This window comes from Schistocerca nitens, chromosome 5 (assembly GCF_023898315.1).
Source record: "Schistocerca nitens isolate TAMUIC-IGC-003100 chromosome 5, iqSchNite1.1, whole genome shotgun sequence".
Lineage (NCBI taxonomy): Eukaryota > Metazoa > Arthropoda > Insecta > Orthoptera > Acrididae > Schistocerca > Schistocerca nitens.
The window spans coordinates 485,958,369-485,975,838 of record NC_064618.1 but is presented as its reverse complement, the minus strand read 5'-3'; the positions used below and the strand labels follow the sequence as shown (position 1 = coordinate 485,975,838).

Sequence of the window (17,470 nt, the reverse complement as noted above, 5' to 3'; positions counted from 1 at the left end):
TTCTGGGACGCAAATGCAGTAATTCTGAAGCATTAAATGGATAGCGGAATGACAGTAACCAATACTTCTTATTCAGACGTGCTGAAAAATCAATTTCTTCCTGCAATCACAAGTAAACAACACGGACTTCTGAATTCAGAGTATTGCTTCAGTACAACAATACCTGGCAACATACAGCCTGTGAGGCAGCTGAGATTATTCAGGAAATTAAATCTGAATGTGTAGGCATTGAAAGAAGCAATGGTAGGCAGGCATTTCAGAAGTGAGGAAAAACTGAAAACAGCGGTGCACAACTGACTATGCACATATGACCAAAAGATTTCCTTCACTGTAGTATCAAGGCATTTCTGAAGTGGTGGAATACATGCATTCAACGTCGTCGTTGAATTTAAAAATATTACAAAAATTTGAGGTTTTCATGTGAATCACCCTCCTCAGAAGTTTGCAGAATTACTTTACTGAAACATAATTCCTAGTCAAAACAAAACTAATTTTTACGGATCCATACAGATTTTTATCTTTGATGTAGGTAGGTAGGTGCCACTACTACTTATTGTCTCCATTTGGCTCTATATTCGCTTTGCCAGAGAGAAATATTGTGAACCTGCTTTTTTGCTAGTGAGCAATACTTTAAAAAAAAATACACACGCTTTAAAACTCCCTGAAAACCATTCTGCTTTGATCAACATTTCTGAGCCTAATAGAACACACTATCTTGTCAGTCATAAATTTTTCTTTGCCACTTGTGCTTTCAGAGACCTTAGCAATATTCACTTTTCTCAATGAGAGTTCAGTTACTGTTCAGCATAAGAACTAAATTCATTATTCATCTAATAATGTCTCTGATCAGTGCCTGTGATATTATGGTTCAGTCAGTTGTTTGCTCTTTTAGTACGTCGGACAGCCACTAGATGGATGTTCGTGCTTCTACAAAGCGCTACATGACTTGTGAGACACATTACAGGTGTGATCCATTCCCACATATTCATTGTTGTAGTGTACTTCCATGGTTGGTTTCATCGAAAAAGCCTGTTGCAAAATGAGAGTCAGTTTGACTAATGAAAATTCTGATGGTGCATTAAGAATACGCTTACAGAATTGCCAACAGCAGTTTTCAAATCAATGACACTATTTTTGAAACAGACAATCTGCTTTTCTCCTTTATCTTGTAAGTGGGAGCCACACAAAGAAGTCAAAAACATTTAAGACTTTTGGGATATTGCAGCAACTACTGTGGCCCAACTAAAATGCGTTAAATAATGCAACTCACTCTAGAAATTTACCACTAACCTTGTAACCAGACACTAAGGTTGTTTCCTCATTATTATGGGCATTACCTGAAATTTATTGACACTTAATGAGCTCTGTCATTCTGTCTAACCTTTGGGAACACTGTATAAGGCATTCTGCATTTTATCTCCCAGGTTTCTCAGCATGATTGATTAATGGTGTTATTTCAGGTGTACAGTCAGGTTGTCGATTCTATTTTATTCACAATATTTCGACGTGTGATACAGCTGTCTCCATTACTTTTTGCTTACCATACGTCCTTAAATTAATTCATTTCCTGTTTGGTGGAGAATATTATGAACATACCAATAGTGTGTTGTGTTGCAGTCTGTTATTACCTGTCATGGCAAACCTATACACGGAACATTATGAACCAAATGCACTAGAAGCCACCAGATACAAACAAACTTGCTTCTATTGAAATGTGGATGATACATTTGTGGTGTAGCCACATGGGGGGAGGGGGGAGGAGATAACAACTTTTTAAATAGTTTTTAAAACGTATAAACTCTATCCATATTAATATAAAATTCACGACAGAGTTTTAAAGAGGGCAGCTACCTTTCTTTGGTAAGTTAAGAGAAGAATGGGCAGATCATTGGGGCACATTGTACATAGAAATCCCATCCACAATGGTCTCTATCTCCACACCTCAAGCCACCGACATCTGTGCTAAAGACTAATCTACTAAGTTTGAATGCTGTCAGATAAGGTGAGCCTTGTCAAAGAAATACAACACCTACGGACAGTATGCTGAATGAATGTGAACTCAAAATGTCAAACTAAGTGGGTGTTGCAGTTACAATCAATAACTTCTGAGGAATAGATTAGCACTGATAAAGAAAAAGCCAAAAGTCACCTGCCTTACACAGGCCCAATCACTAGAAAGATCGGTAGGCTCCTACACAAACATGGCATCCGGTGTAGTTTGCACCCGTAAACAAAGACAAAAAGATTCTTTTGTGATGTTATAAATAATCTAGGTCTTCAAAACCCAGATGTGTACCACATTCCATATGAATGTGGCTTGTCTTAAGGGGCCCTCTCACATTCAACATTTATGGCGCAATAATATTGTGTCAATATACTGTGCAAAAGTGTGAGGCCAAGAGCAGCAGAATATTATTGCACATTATTTACGAACAGGTTGTGACAGAACTGTGCCTTCATAACAAACATATCAGCCATCAACAATGTGGAACTCTTATATAGTGCGATTCAGTTCCTTTCCTTGCAAAACACAAGCAGAAGTTATACAGAATGGACAAAGCAAGTCATAAAAACTTCCAGTAAATATTTCAGTGACCCAGGGACTCATTCACTGCAGCACAGATTCATAAACAGCAACTACTAATCACAAATTAAACTGACAAATTGTGTAATTTGTCGTGTACATGTGTTGTTACCTATGTATTTCTGTATGGCAACAACAGCTGCAAACAAAAATTTATTTTACTAGTTACTGCCTGTAAGCTTATGTGATGTTATGCCTATGGTGTAACAACTGCTGGGGAAAAAAAGCATGTATGGTCATAAGAGAGCTGACCATACCTTATTTGCCAATTCTGAAAACTACTGTTACGTAAAATACATATTTCTGCTTACTGTCATAACACCATGATCTTCAGTTTCCTCTGCTATTATGGACTGAGGTATCTGGTGTTTCCTAAACAGTCAGGAATTTCATTTCTGTAAGTACCGCATGGTATTTTAATATGCATCCCCTAGTACAATCCCTGAACTTTTGTCACTTGCTTTTTTCAGCTCTTTGCATTAATTCATTTGGACTGAATTGAATTTCTCTTAGAAGGAACTGCCGTTTATTGTGTAATGCTACCCTTACATGGTACAATATATTGCATAAAATATTATAATAGTGGCCTCCTTTGTGAACACAACTGTAGTTGCAAAATTTGTGTAGTTGCAATATTTGAAGATTTTTCTGTTAACCTCAGTTTGTGTCAGGAGCTTGTACACAAGAGACAGGATGGATGGTCTGAATAGCTTTATCGTCTTAGCAAAGGATTTTGTGATAGGTCTTTCATAAGATCTGATAACAGAAATTGTTGTAAGCTGCACACAAGTAAGCTACAGTTGCTCGAGTCACTGTTGCATTCTATCAGTGAGCATGATTTCATTTGTAGCATGTATAACAACCTCAGTTTTGCAACAGTCACCAATGGGCAACATTAAACCAGGTTTGGTTTTTGCCACCTTGTATTAATTTTCTTAGTACTTATTTAACTGGAGTGCAATTTACAAAAAGTATTTCAGCCTTAACCAAAGATGTATAATTATCAGATGTGAATTAATTAACAAAGGGATAGAAGGGCTGGTCAGTACTTACCTCAGCTCAGTACAGCCGATAGATACACAAAACAGAACAGGAAATTTACATTCCTAGCTTTCGGAACTTTGTTCCTTCGTCAGGGAGGAGAGAGGGAAAAAAGGGAAGGAGGGAAAGTGGATTCAGTTACTCTCAACCCACATTATGAAGCAACAGGGAAAGGTAAACAGGGAGAGTAGCAAGGATGGAGGCATGGTTGTCAGAGTGAAGCCAAAGATATTCTGTAGCAAATTTCCTCAGCTGCTACTTCAGGTTTCAAACAACTCTCCATTTGTAATATTATGTAAGAGTGAGTGCTTTCTTGCAAAAGTTACAAGTTCTTGATTTTGCAGTGAACACATCAGCAGTTGACTACCTTGCAGTCGATACATTTCTTTGGTAAGTCAGAAATATGAAATTAAACATATGGGCACCTAAATATAACCCACTCATATTTATTTTTACAGTTTTCGAAACACAATTACTTACAATTACTGTGGGCTCGAAAGGCTGAGTCAGACATATAAGGTGGGAGCTACACCTTCCCGACCATAATCATAACATAGTTATCATCTGGCACAGCAGCATGCCACAGTTATTGTGGCTGAAGTGTGGAATAAATCATTTTTTTAATTCAGACAAGCATGTGGTGGAGGGTGGGCAGCTCAATGGCCGTGGTTTGGAAAGGTCGCACTGGAAATGTTATCAGGAAAGCAACAATGAATAGTATAGTACAGCAATGCAATTTTTAAGCTTGGATTGGAGGAAACAGATCCAACAGAGAGCAGCACTTATCAGAGCAAAGCAATATAAGAAACTGATTTAAAATGAGTGTAGAAAGGAAATTGAGGAGTAAACCCATACATGTACAAGCATAGCACCTGGCATGTAGCAACTGCCACCTGTACATGTACAGGCACAGCAGTGAAACGGCTGAGCTTTACAGCAGACTATGACTTGAACCTGAATTCCTTGTTTTTCACTGAGAAGCCATCATAACCATTATGCCATCTCATAAAGCCTCTCAGCCTGATTCAAACTTTCATTATTATTCTCACTGAGGTTTCTTCCTGTAACTTGTACCTCATTTCATGCAATCGCATTTTGTTCTATTCATCTTCCCTGATACCATACATTTCCTGTCAGTGAATTCAATTCAATTAATACTTCAATGTTCATTCTCTCCACAATCGATATCTGATTGGATTTAATGTATTTCCCAAACGATGGGTTTTGTGTGCAGATCTCAAAGTTGCACGCAACTGCCTAAAAACCACCATAAATCTATATAAACACTGGCAGTGACCTAAGAGGCAATACTGTCCATTTAACACCTTCTGAATGAAATCCAAGTGGCTGAGAATAAATGAAAAAGTGCAACAATAATTTTACTTTTGGACCAATCACGGCACACAACATTCCATTCCACTGATGAATATTTTTAGACCACAAGTAACTGTCCAGAAGCCAAAATAGGCTAATATTCACAACATTCTAGGGAATACAAACACATCAACAATAAATTGTTTGGAACACTTAACAAGCCAATTCTTTTACTCTCCATGAGTACTCTGGACACCTTGTTAACACTGGAAGTCAAGACCCCATCAATCCCACTTATTTCCATACGAAAATCCAATTATCACTGTATTACATATTTGTTCATTTGTTGACATGAACAACATGTTGTTCAAATGACTCACATACCCTTCCTTTACCAATCACTAACCCTCTTTTTGTTTCATTTCTCGCTGGGAATCTGGCTTGAAAGAACCACATAAACTATTGAGCTTTTGTGGGGTGAGAATATGCTTGCTAAATGTTGATTAAAACACGTTCTAGTCTTGTCTCTCAAGAAAATTTATGATAAGTTTCACCACAGCGAAATGCTAAAACAATACGAAAATGTGCAACTGAAAAAAATATCATGAACGATGAACATAAAACAAAAATAAGAGTTTTAAATTTAAAAAAAAAATCAAATATTATTAAACATTGCAGTGAACAAGACAGCAGAAAAGAAAAATATTTTAAACATAATGTTTTGCTACTAATCTATGCAGATCTAAATGTCTCTGGTCACAATGTACACAGTGCTGCACATATGTGTATACACAACACTTCTTAATATATGTTACTAAAACATACTGTTGTATTCCATTGTTCAACAGCTTATGCTCACAATGCTCTTGGCTTAATAGAGAATGGTAATATAGAATGATATAATTTTTGACATTTTTAATAGCCTACCAAAGAAGCAATCAACAGCAATGACATATTTATGCACTTACTGGTTGACACATAATGAAATTATGCTACAATACCAATTAAATAAAGTCACTTACGAACTGGAGAACGGCTTCTGCTGCTTCTTCTTCTTGAAGATTCCTTGGCAATGCCAGTTCTTCTAGAAACATCATCCCTAATTTTTCTATCTGATGATCTTCTTCCATCATATGACCTAAGAGGAGATCTATCAGCAGATTTTCGTCTGGATGAACTATGACTCTCTCTGATTCTCTTCACATCTCGCACTACATCTGACGTGCTCCTTTTCCTGTCACGGTCTCTCTCTTCTCTGGTTTCTTTCCGTTTATCATCTCGTTTATCTTCTCTATGTCTGCTCTTGCTCCTGCAATGAATTCTAACATCAATAGACAATTCATCAGTTTAGACATGCAATAACATTTTAATTTCAACAAAATGTTTGGCTCAGGGGTAAGTGCAGACAAAAAATCAAAACATCTGTGGTTCAATCACGTCTGGTCCAGGTATGTCACTTATTGTTACTTTCAATTTTGGCAGTGACTTGTGTGGTGTCACCGCCGGACACCACACTTGCTAGGTGGTAGCTTTAAATCGGCCGCGGTCCATTAGTACATGTCGGACCCGCGTGTCGCCACTGTCAGTGATCGCAGACCGAGCGCCACCACACGGCAGGTCTCGAGAGACTTACGAGCACTCGCCCCAGTTGTACGGACGACTTTGCTAGCGACTACACTGACGAAGCCTCGCTCCTTTGCAGAGCAGATAGTTAGAATAGCCTTCAGCTAAGTCCATGGCTACGACCTAGCAAGGCGCCATTAGCCTTACATAGCAATTGATACTTGTCGTATAAAGCATGTCTCATCAAGAACGATGTATACAACAAGGATGGATTAAAGTTAAGTATTCCAGAAGCTACGTACTTTTCTTTATAGCATTCATTACGTATCCTGTTTCAGACCTCATGCCATCCTTCGTGTGTTTATAGCGTGCATTGCGGTCCCCTCAAATCACACTGTGTCGGCACTTCTGTCGACACATCAACTTGTTAGTGTGAAACATGCCAAGTAACATCTCGGTTCGAGTTCACATTAAACTATAGGGTTCAAAAGCTAAGTTGGAGGAAGGCAAGGACATACCACCTCCTCTAAGGTCTGCCCAGCAAAGAATTAAATTTTAACTCTTTATCATCACACCCTGGAAAAAATCGTACTCCAAAAATTGAAGTTACTAAGGTATTGCAGCTGAACAAAAATTTGTAAATATAATGTAGACAATAGTGTGAGAAATATTTTTAAAACGTTCTGATCAAAAAGTGTTACTGAAACGAAAATACCATAAAACTTGCTACAAGAGAAATTTCATATGCGGTTGTACTTATACAATGTATTATGGCAAATGGTACTCATTATTTTTCAATATAGTCTCTGTTTGAACATTTAGGACTTTCTACACCATAGGACTGAAGTCCGCATGAAAGAAACACATGAATAGTATTCATAGGCAAATCTTGATGGCAATTTTGAATCATCTGTTATGAAAGGGTGCTTTGAATGAACCACATGTAACATAGTAGGTATCATTCCTGTATGGAGGGCCGTTCAGTAACCCTCACCCACAGGGCCACAACTACGACACTTTTCCTATCTCTCTGACACGGCAGTTAGTGATAACATTTTTTTAGATCATTCAAGTGTTTGGGTTATATGTGACACACAGCTGACATGGGCTGCAGACATTTTACACAAATTTCTCCAATGTGTGCATCAATGCTCTGTTGTACAAACACCCACTTCATTCAGTAGGAATAGAATGGATTGAGGACATTTGTCATTTGTAACATTCTTTTTAACTGTTCTAAGATGCATCACTGTCTGACACTTGATCCAGTTGTAATTTATTCATTCTTACTCTGACTTAAATGCATCTCTGCCCAATAGGATGGAATATTGTGGATTGAAATAGCAAGGTAAATATAGATGCACCTTTCCCATAGGGAAACATAGGAAGTACCCACGTTCATACATCCAAAAGGAAGTGGAAGTGAATCACACGATGTAATTCTCTCTGAGATATTGAATTAATTGAGTCACGGATATTATCCTTGAGTTCCTCTATTGTGTGATGATTTTTTTGAGTACACTGTCTTTCACTGCACCCCACAAATAAAAATTGCACGAGTTAAATCACGACTTCTAGCAGGTCAGATATTGTTACTAAACACTCTTTCACTGAAAACATAAATTGCATGCAAAGAAACATTGGTCATATGAGCCCTTGCCAGATCCTATTGAAAAAATGAGAAGCTTCATTCTCTTTCACTCAGTTTCATTAAAAAACGGTCACAAAATGTTTTGCACATATCTTTCACCTTTAACTGTGCCATTAAAAAAAATGGGCCTATTATTCTGTCACTACTAACTGCGCACCACACCTCTGTTTTCTGATCATGAAGGGGTTCCTCATGAAGCACAACAGTTCTATCTGCGCTCAAATGTCGACAGTTTCGGGAATTAACATACCTGTGTAAATGGAATCAAGCCTCGTCTGAAAACAGAATGAGGTAAGGATCTATTTCACTGTCATGCACTTGTTTTAAAGCCCATTTGCAAAACTTAACCCTCTGCACAGGATCACCAGGTCAAAGTTCTTATACTACTGATACTTTATAAGGCCTCAGCCCAAGCAGCTTAGCACCTCTTTGTACATAGGTGCACGATATTTTTGTCTGCTGCGAAAGATGTCACAGAGACTTTTAGGGGAATTTTCCAGATGGTATGCAATGTCATCAAGATGAGCTTCTGTGAGCATTGTACGTCATTGTTTACACTTCTTGTCTTGAACACTTTCCATTTGATGAAATTTATTCACTAATTTGTGAACTGCATCATGACTTGGAACTCGAACATCTGGAAACTTCTGTTCAAAAGATCTCCGAACAGTACAAGCGGACTCAGGAATTGTAAATAAACAATCGTTGTGGAATTGAATAATTCGCTATTGTTATTGTTGCTTTCACAAACTTCACTATTGCACTCGTGATGCTTATTTCACTGCTCGAATGACACTGGCCGAAAAGGCACGTACATTTGTATGGCCTTCCGGCTAAAACCCACAAAAAAAAAAAAAGTAGGGGAGGCATAGTGTGGTCCTGCAGAACCCATTCAACTGGCAGGTGCAGCTTTCATGGCCTGTCTGCAATACCCCGGGTTGGCAGTCATCAGATAAATGGAACACCCTACACTTAGCCCTACTGCCACTATTTTCAGAAATGCAAAAATCTACTAAGCTGCAAAATCACAGAGCTACCTGCAACATGACATAATTTCATAACCTGCAGCATCACCTGTCCTGCCCGACAAAAGATGATGATGTGGTCTTCAGTCCAGAGTGGTTTGGTGCAGCTCTCCATACTACTCTATCCTGTGCAAGCTTCTTCATCTCACAGTACCTACTGCAACCTACATCCTTCTGAATCTGTTAAGCGTATTCATCTCTTGGTCTCCTTCTACGATTTTTACCCTCCTCACTGCTCTCCAATACTAAATTGGTCATCCCTTGATGCCTCAGAATATGCCCTACCAACCGATCCCTTCTTCTAGTCAAGTTGTGCCACAAATTTCTCTTCTCCTCAATTCTATTCAGTACCTCCTCAGTAGTTATGTGATCTACCCATCTAATCTTCAGCATTCTTCTGTAGCACCACATTTTGAAAGCTTCTACTCTCTTTTTGTCTAAACTATTTACAGTCTACATTTCACTTCCATTCATGGCTACGCTCCAACAAATACTTTCAGGAAAGACTTCCTGAAACTTAAATCTATACTCGATGTTAACAAATTTCTCTTCTTCAGAAACACTTTCCTTGCCCTTGCCATTGTCAGTCTTCATTTTATATTCTCTCTACTTCGACCATAATCATTTTGCTCTGCAAATAGCAAAACTCATTTACTACTTTAAACGTCTCATTTCCTAATCTAATACCCTCAGCATCACCCGATTTAATTCACTACATTCCATTATCCTCGTTTTGCTTTTGTTGACGTTCATCTTATATCCGCCTTTCAAGACACTGTCCATTCCATTCAGCTGCTCTTCCAGGTCCTTTGCTGTGTCTGACAGAATTACAATGCCATTGGCAAACCTCAAAGTTTTTATTTCTTCTCCATGGATTTTAATACCTACTCTGAATTTTTCTTTTGTTTCCTTTACTGCTTGCTCAATATACAGATTGAATAACATCGGGGAGAGGCTACAACCCTGTCTCACTCCCTTCCCAACCACAGCTTCCCTTTCATGCCCCTCGACTCTTTATAACTGCCATCTGCCATCTGGCCCTGTATTTCACCCCTGCCATCTTCAGAATTTGAAAGAGAGTATTCCAGTCAACATTGTCAAAAGCTTTCTCTAAGTCTACAAATGCTAAAAACGTAGGTTTGCCTTTCCTTAATCTATTTTCTAAGATAAGTCATAGGGTCAGTAGCACTGGCTCACGTGTTCCAACTGATCTTCCCCAAGGTCGGCTTCAGCCAGTTTTTCCATTCGTCTGTAAAGAATTCGTGTTAGTATTTTGCAACCGTGGCTTATTAAACTGATTGTTCGGTAATTTTCACATCTGTCAGCCCCTGCTTTCTTTGGGATTGGAATTATTATATTCTTCTTGAAGTCTGAGGGTATTTTGCCTGTCTCATACATCTTGCTCATCAGATGGTAGAGCTTTGTCCGGGCTGGCTCTCCCAAGGCTATCAGTAGTTCTAATGGAATGTTGTCTACTCCCAGGGCCTTGTTTCAACTTAGGTCTTTCACTGCTCTGTCAAACTCTTCGTGCAGTATCATATCTCACATTTCATCTTCATCTACATCCTCTTCCATTTCTATAATATTGTCCTCAAGAATATCGCCCTTGTATAGACCCTCTATATACTCCTTCCACCTCTCTGCTTTCCCTTCTTTTCTTAGAACTGGGTTTCCATCTGAGCATTTGATATTCATGCAAGCAGTTCTCTTTTCTCCAAAGGTCTCTCTAATTTTCCTGTAGGCAGTATCTATCTTACCCCTAGTGAGATAAGCCTCTACATCCTTACATTTGTCCTCTAGCCATCTCTGCTTAGCCATTTTGCACTTCCTGTCAATCTCATTTTTGTGACGTTTGTATTCCTTTTTGCCAGCTTCATTTACTGTATCTTTGTATTTTCTCCTTCTATCAATTAAATTCAGTATCTCTTCTGTTACCCAAGGATTTCTATAAACCATCGTCTTTTTACCTATTTGATCCTCTACTGCCTTCACTACTTCATCTCTCAAAGCTACCCATTCTTCTTCTACTGTATTTCTTTCCCCCATTCCTGTCAGTTGTTCCCTTATGCTCTCTTTGAAACTCTGTACAACCTCTGGTTTAGTCAGTTTATGCAGGTCCCATCTCCTTAAATTCCCACCTTTTTTGCAGTTTCTTTGGTTTTAATCTACAGTTCATAGCCAATAGATTGTGGTCAGAGTCCACATCTGCCCCTGGAAATGTCTTACAATTTAAAACCTGGTTCCTAAATCTCTCTCTTACCATTATATAATCTATCTGAAACCTGTCAGTATATCCAGGCTTCTTCAATGTATACAAACCTTCTTTTACGATTCTTGAACCAAGTGTTAGCTGTGATTAAGTTATGCTCTGTGCAAAATTCTACCAGGTGGCTTCCTCTTTCATTTCTTCCCCCCATTCCATATTCACCTACTACGTTTCCTTCTCTTCCTTTTCCTACTATTGAATTCCAGTCACCCATAACTATTAAATTTTCTTCTCCCTTCACTATTTGAATAATTTCTTTTATCTCACCATACATTTCATCAATCTCTTCATCATCTGCGGAGTTAGTCGGCATATAAACTTACACTACTGTGGTATGTGTGGGCTTCGTATCTATCTTGGCCATAATAATGCGCTCACTACGCTGTTTGTAGTAGCTTACCCACATTCCTATTTTTTTTATTCATTATTAAACCTACTCTTGCATTACCCCTATTTGATTTTGTATTTATAACCCTGTATTCACCTGACCAGAAGTCTTGTTCCTCCTGCCACCGAACTTCACTAATTCCCACTATATCTAACTTTAACCTATCCATTTCCCTTTTTAAATTTTCCAACCTACCTGCCCGATTAGGGGATCTGACCCCATGCTCTGACCCGTAGAATGTCAGTTTTCTTTCTCCGGATAACAACGTCGTCCTGAGCAGTCCCTGCCCAGAGATCCGAATGGGGGACTATTTTACCTCCAGAATATTTTACCCAAGAGGACACCATCATTTGTGGTTGCACCTACGGTAAGGCTATCTGTATCGTTGAGGCACGCAAGCCTCCCCACTGACGGCAAGGTCCATGGTTCATTGGGGGGGAGGGGGGGGGGGGACACGACGAAAGATATATAGCACAAAACTGGATAAGCCATAAGCCTTATCATGAACACATCCACCACAAAAACTATTTGGGGGAGGCGTGGAATCCACTATCAACAGATGTCAATAATTATTTATGTAATTCTTTGCTGTGATGCATGGTGATACATTTGTGGAACAGCAGCTTGGGAAGCCTTCATGCAATAAATTCTTTGGGCTAAAAATATAATGATTCTGTATTGTAAACAATTTCTTCTTGGATGCAAAATTTACTCCAGCTCAATGGGTCCTTGGCATCATTTTGTTTTTATATTTTTGTGACTCAAAAACTTGAAGGAGAGCCCTAAACTACTGATTACTGAGGTTTGTGGGAACCACAAGTTTCCCTAAGGCATACAATGTTATAGAATTTAGCATATGTTAAAATTCAGGAGTGAGTAAGTAAGCAACAAGTATTTTTTTGTCTTCTCAAAAAAAACCTGCACTGAGATACAGGCCACCAAAGACAACACTGCAAACACCATTTTGAAGATGCAAATTTTGGAAAAATTTTTAAAATGCTGTGTCTCTGTAACAGTTCTAGATATTTTGTTAGAGTTTTTTTATGTGAAAGATAATTGCTTTATGATTACAAGGGTATCCTCCATTTGGACAAATCTGTCAGAATTCTTTTACTGTAGCCTTTTGATTTTTTTTTAATTACAGAGTTTTCTTTTCCAAAAGTGCCAATCCAGAAAAGTTAGATTTTTTTTTTCTGTTGATTAGTACCATGTAGTACTATATTCTTTGTAAAGGAGAGCTTCCACTTTTAAGATGGGCAGGTTTTATTTATTAAAAAATCATTTTTTTTTTAACTTTCAAGGGTAATGAATGTCTTCACTGAAGTTGTTTCTTACTTAATTTCGTTGTTACAATGTTTATTTCTATTGTCTTTGTTGCAGTTATCACTTTCTTTGTTGCAGTTGTTTCTTTTCACTTTCATTGTTGCAGATATTTCTTACACTGTGTTATAGTTTCTTGTCAGTTTATTTGTCACGGTTGTTCATTGCAGGTTTCTGCATTGTAGTTGTTCAGTCCTAGTTTGTTTACTGAAGAGGCTTCTAACAAGGAAAACTCCCCATCGCACCCCCCGCAGATTTAGTTATGAGTTGGCACAGTGGATAGGCCTTGAAAAACTGAACACAGATCAATCGAGAAAACACGAAGAAGTTGTGTGGAACTATGAAAAAAATAAGTAAAATATACAAACTGAGTAGCCCGTGCGAAGATATGCAACATCAAGGACAATAAGAGTTAAGGAGTGCCGTGGTCCCGTGGGTAGGGAGAGCAGCTGCGGAACAAAAGGTCCTAGGTTCAAGTCTTCCCTCCAGTAAAAAGTTTAATGTTTTATTTTCAGTTTATGTGACAAACTCTTATCACATCACTTTTTTGGGAGTGATTATCACATCCAAAAGAAAACTTAAATTGGGCAAGGTAGAAGATCTTTTTACCCATTCGCTAAAGGTACAAGTTAGGTGGGTCGACAACATATTCCTGTCATGTGACGCACATGCCGTCACCAGTGTCGTATAGAATATATCAGACGTGTTTTCCTGTGGAGGTATCGGTTGACCTATGACATTGCGACCAAATGTATTCGGTTCCCATTGGAGAGGCACGTCCTTTCGTCTACTAATCGCACGGTTTTGCGGTCGCAAAACACAGACACTAAACTTATTACAGTGAACAGAGACGTCAATGAACGAACGGACAGATCATAACTTTGCGAAAATAAAGAAAGTAAAATTTTCAGTTGAGGGAAGATTTGAACCAAGGACCTATTGTTCCTCAGCTACTCTACATCTACATTCATACTCCGCAAGCCACCCAACGGTGTGTGGCGGAGGGCACTTTACGTGCCACTGTCATTACCTCCCTTTCCTGTTCCAGTCGCATATGGTTCGCGGGAAGAACGACTGTCTGAAAGCCTCCGTGTGCGCTCTAATCTCTCTAATTTTACATTCGTGATCTCCTCGGGAGGTATAAGTAGGGGGAAGCAATATACTCGATACCTCATCCAGAAACGCACCCTCTCGAAACCTGGCGAGCAAGCTACACCGCGATGCAGAGCGCCTCTCTTCCAGAGTCTGCCACTTGAGTTTGCTAAACATCTCCGTAACGCTATCACGGTTACCAAATAACCCTGTGACGAAACGCGCCGCTCTTCTTTGGATCTTCTCTATCTCCTCCGTCAACCCGATCTGGTACGGATCCCACACTGATGAGCAATACTCAAGTATAGGTCGAACGAGTGTTTTGTAAGCCACCTCCTTTGTTGATGGACTACATTTTCTAAGCACTCTCCCAATGAATCTCAACCTGGCACCCGCCTTACCAACAATTAATTTTATATGATCATTCCACTTCAAATCGTTCCGCACGCATACTCCCAGATATTTTACAGAAGTAACTGCTACCAGTGTTTGTTCCGCTATCATATAATCATACAATAAAGGATCCTTCTTTCTATGTATTCGCAATACATTACATTTGTCTATGTTAAGGGGCAGTTGCCACTCCCTGCACCAAGTGCCTATCCGCTGCAGATCTTTCTGCATTTCGCTTCAATTTTCTAATGCTGCAACTTCTCTGTATACTGCAGCATCATCCGCGAAAAGCCGCATGGAACTTCCGACACTATCTACTAGGTCATTTATATATATTGTGAAAAGCAATGGTCCCATAACACTCCCCTGTGGCACGCCAGAGGTTACTTTAACGTCTGTAGATGTCTCTCCATTGATAACAACATGTTGTGTTCTGTTTGCTAAAAACTCTTCAATCCAGCCACACAGCTGGTCTGATATTCCGTAGGCTCTTACTTTGTTTATCAGGCGACAGTGCGGAACTGTATCGAACGCCTTCCGGAAGTCAAGAAAAATAGCATCTACCTGGGAGCCTGTATCTAATATTTTCTGGGTCTCATGAACAAATAACGCGAGTTGGGTCTCACACGATCGCTGTTTCCGGAATCCATGTTGATTCCTACATAGTAGATTCTGGGTTTCCAAAAACGACATGATACTCGAGCAAAAAACATGTTCTAAAATTCTACAACAGATCGACGTCAGAGATATAGGTCTATAGTTTTGCGCATCTGCTCGACGACCCTTCTTGAAGACTGGGACTACCTGTGCTCTTTTCCAATCATTTGGAACCCTCCGTTCCTCTAGAGACTTGCGGTACACGGCTGTTAGAAGGGGTGCAAGTTCTTTCGCATACTCTGTGTAGAATCGAATTGGTATCCCATCAGGTCCAGTGGACTTTCCTCTGTTGAGTGATTCCAGTTGCTTTTCTATTCCTTGGACACTTATTTCGATGTCAGCCATTTTTTCGTTTGTGCGAGGATTTAGAGAAGGAACTGCAGTGCGGTCTTCCTCTGTGAAACAGCTTTGGAAAAAGGTGTTTAGTATTTCAGCTTTACGCGTGTCGTCCTCTGTTTCAATGCCATCATCATCCCGGAGTGTCTGGATATGCTGTTTCGAGCCACTTACTGATTTAACGTAAGACCAGAACTTCCCAGGATTTTCTGTCAAGTCTGTACATAGAATTTTACTTTCGAATTCACTGAACGCTTCTCGCATAGCCCTCCTTACGCTAACTTTGACATCGCTTAGCTTCTGTTTGTCTGAGAGGTTTTGGCTGCGTTTAAACTTGGAGTGAAGCTCTCTTTGCTTTCGCAGTAGTTTCCTAACTTTGTTGTTGTACCACGGTGAGTTTTTCCCGTCCCTCACAGTTTTACTCGGCACGTACCTGTCTAAAACGCATTTTACGATTGCCTTGAACTTTTTCCATAAACACTCAACATTGTCAGTGTCGGAACAGAAATTTTCGTTTTGATCTGTTAGGTAGTCTGAAATCTGCCTTCTATTACTCTTGCTAAACAGATAAACCTTCCTCCCTTTTTTTATATTCCTATTAACTTCCATATTCAGGGATGCTACAACGGCCTTATGATCACTGATTCCCTGTTCTGCACTTACGGAGTCGAAAAGTTCGGGTCTATTTGTTATCAGTAGGTCCAAGATGTTATCTCCACGAGTCGGTTCTCTGTTTAATTGCTCGAGGTAATTTTCGGATAGTGCACTCAGTATAATGTCACTAGATGCTCTGTCCCTACCACCCGTTCTAAACATCTGAGTGTCCCAGTCTATATCTGGTAAATTGAAATCTCCACCTAAGACTATAACATGCTGAGAAAATTTATGTGAAATGTATTCCAAATTTTCTCTCAGTTGTTCTGCCACTAACGCTGCTGAGTCGGGAGGTCGGTAAAAGGAGCCAATTATTAACCCAGCTCGGTTGTTGAGTGTAACCTCCACCCATAATAATTCACAGGAACTATCCACTTCTACTTCACTACAGGATAAACTACTACTAACAGCGACGAACACTCCACCACCGGTCGCATGCAATCTATCCTTCCTAAACACCGTCTGTACCTTTGTAAAAATTTCGGCAGAATTTATCTCTGGCTTAAGCCAGCTCTCTGTACCTATAACGATTTCAGCTTCGGTGCTTTCTATCAGCGCTTGAAGTTCCGGTACTTTACCAACGCAGCTTCGACAGTTTACAATTACAATACCGATTGCTGCTTGGTCCCCGCATGTCCTGACTTTGCTCCGCACCCTTTGAGGCTGTTGCCCTTTCTGTACTTGCCCGAGGCCATCTAACCTAAAAAACCGCCCAGTCCACGCCACACAACCCCTGCTACCCGTGTAGCCGCTTGCTGCGTGTAGTGGACTCCTGACCTATCCAGCGGAACCCGAAACCCCACCACCCTATGGCGAAAGTCGAGGAATCTGCAGCCCACATGGTCGCAGAACCATCTCAGCCTCTGATTCAGACCCTCCACTCGGCTCTGTACCAAAGGTCCGCAGTCAGTCCTGTCGACAATGCTGCAGATGGTGAGCTCTGCTTTCATCCCGCTAGCGAGACTGGCAGTCTTCACCAAATCAGATAGCCGCCAGAAACCAGAGAGGATTTCCTCCGATGCATAGCGACACACATCATTGGTGCCGACATGAGCGACCACCTGCAGATGGGTGCACCCTGTACCCTTCATGGCATCCGGAAGGACCCTTTCCACATCTGGAATGACTCCCCCCGGTATGCACACGGAGTGCACATTGGTTTTCTTCCCCTCTCTTGCTGCCATTT

General features: G+C 39.9%; 1 protein-coding gene across 5 annotated transcripts in view; it reads right to left on the bottom strand.

Moving 5' to 3' along the window:
* The window catches only part of LOC126260870 (serine/threonine-protein kinase PRP4 homolog), a 173,007-nt gene that overhangs the window by 88,878 nt on the left and 66,659 nt on the right, over window positions 1–17,470 (bottom strand). For all 5 annotated transcript variants that reach the window (XR_007546653.1, XM_049958301.1, XM_049958302.1 and 2 more), the window contains one exon: window positions 5,962–6,248. Coding sequence is in view for 4 of the 5 variants with exons in the window: in XM_049958301.1 (XP_049814258.1) it covers window positions 5,962–6,248 (287 nt within the window). In the remaining variant the exon portion in view is untranslated. The remainder of the gene's footprint in view (window positions 1–5,961; window positions 6,249–17,470) is intronic.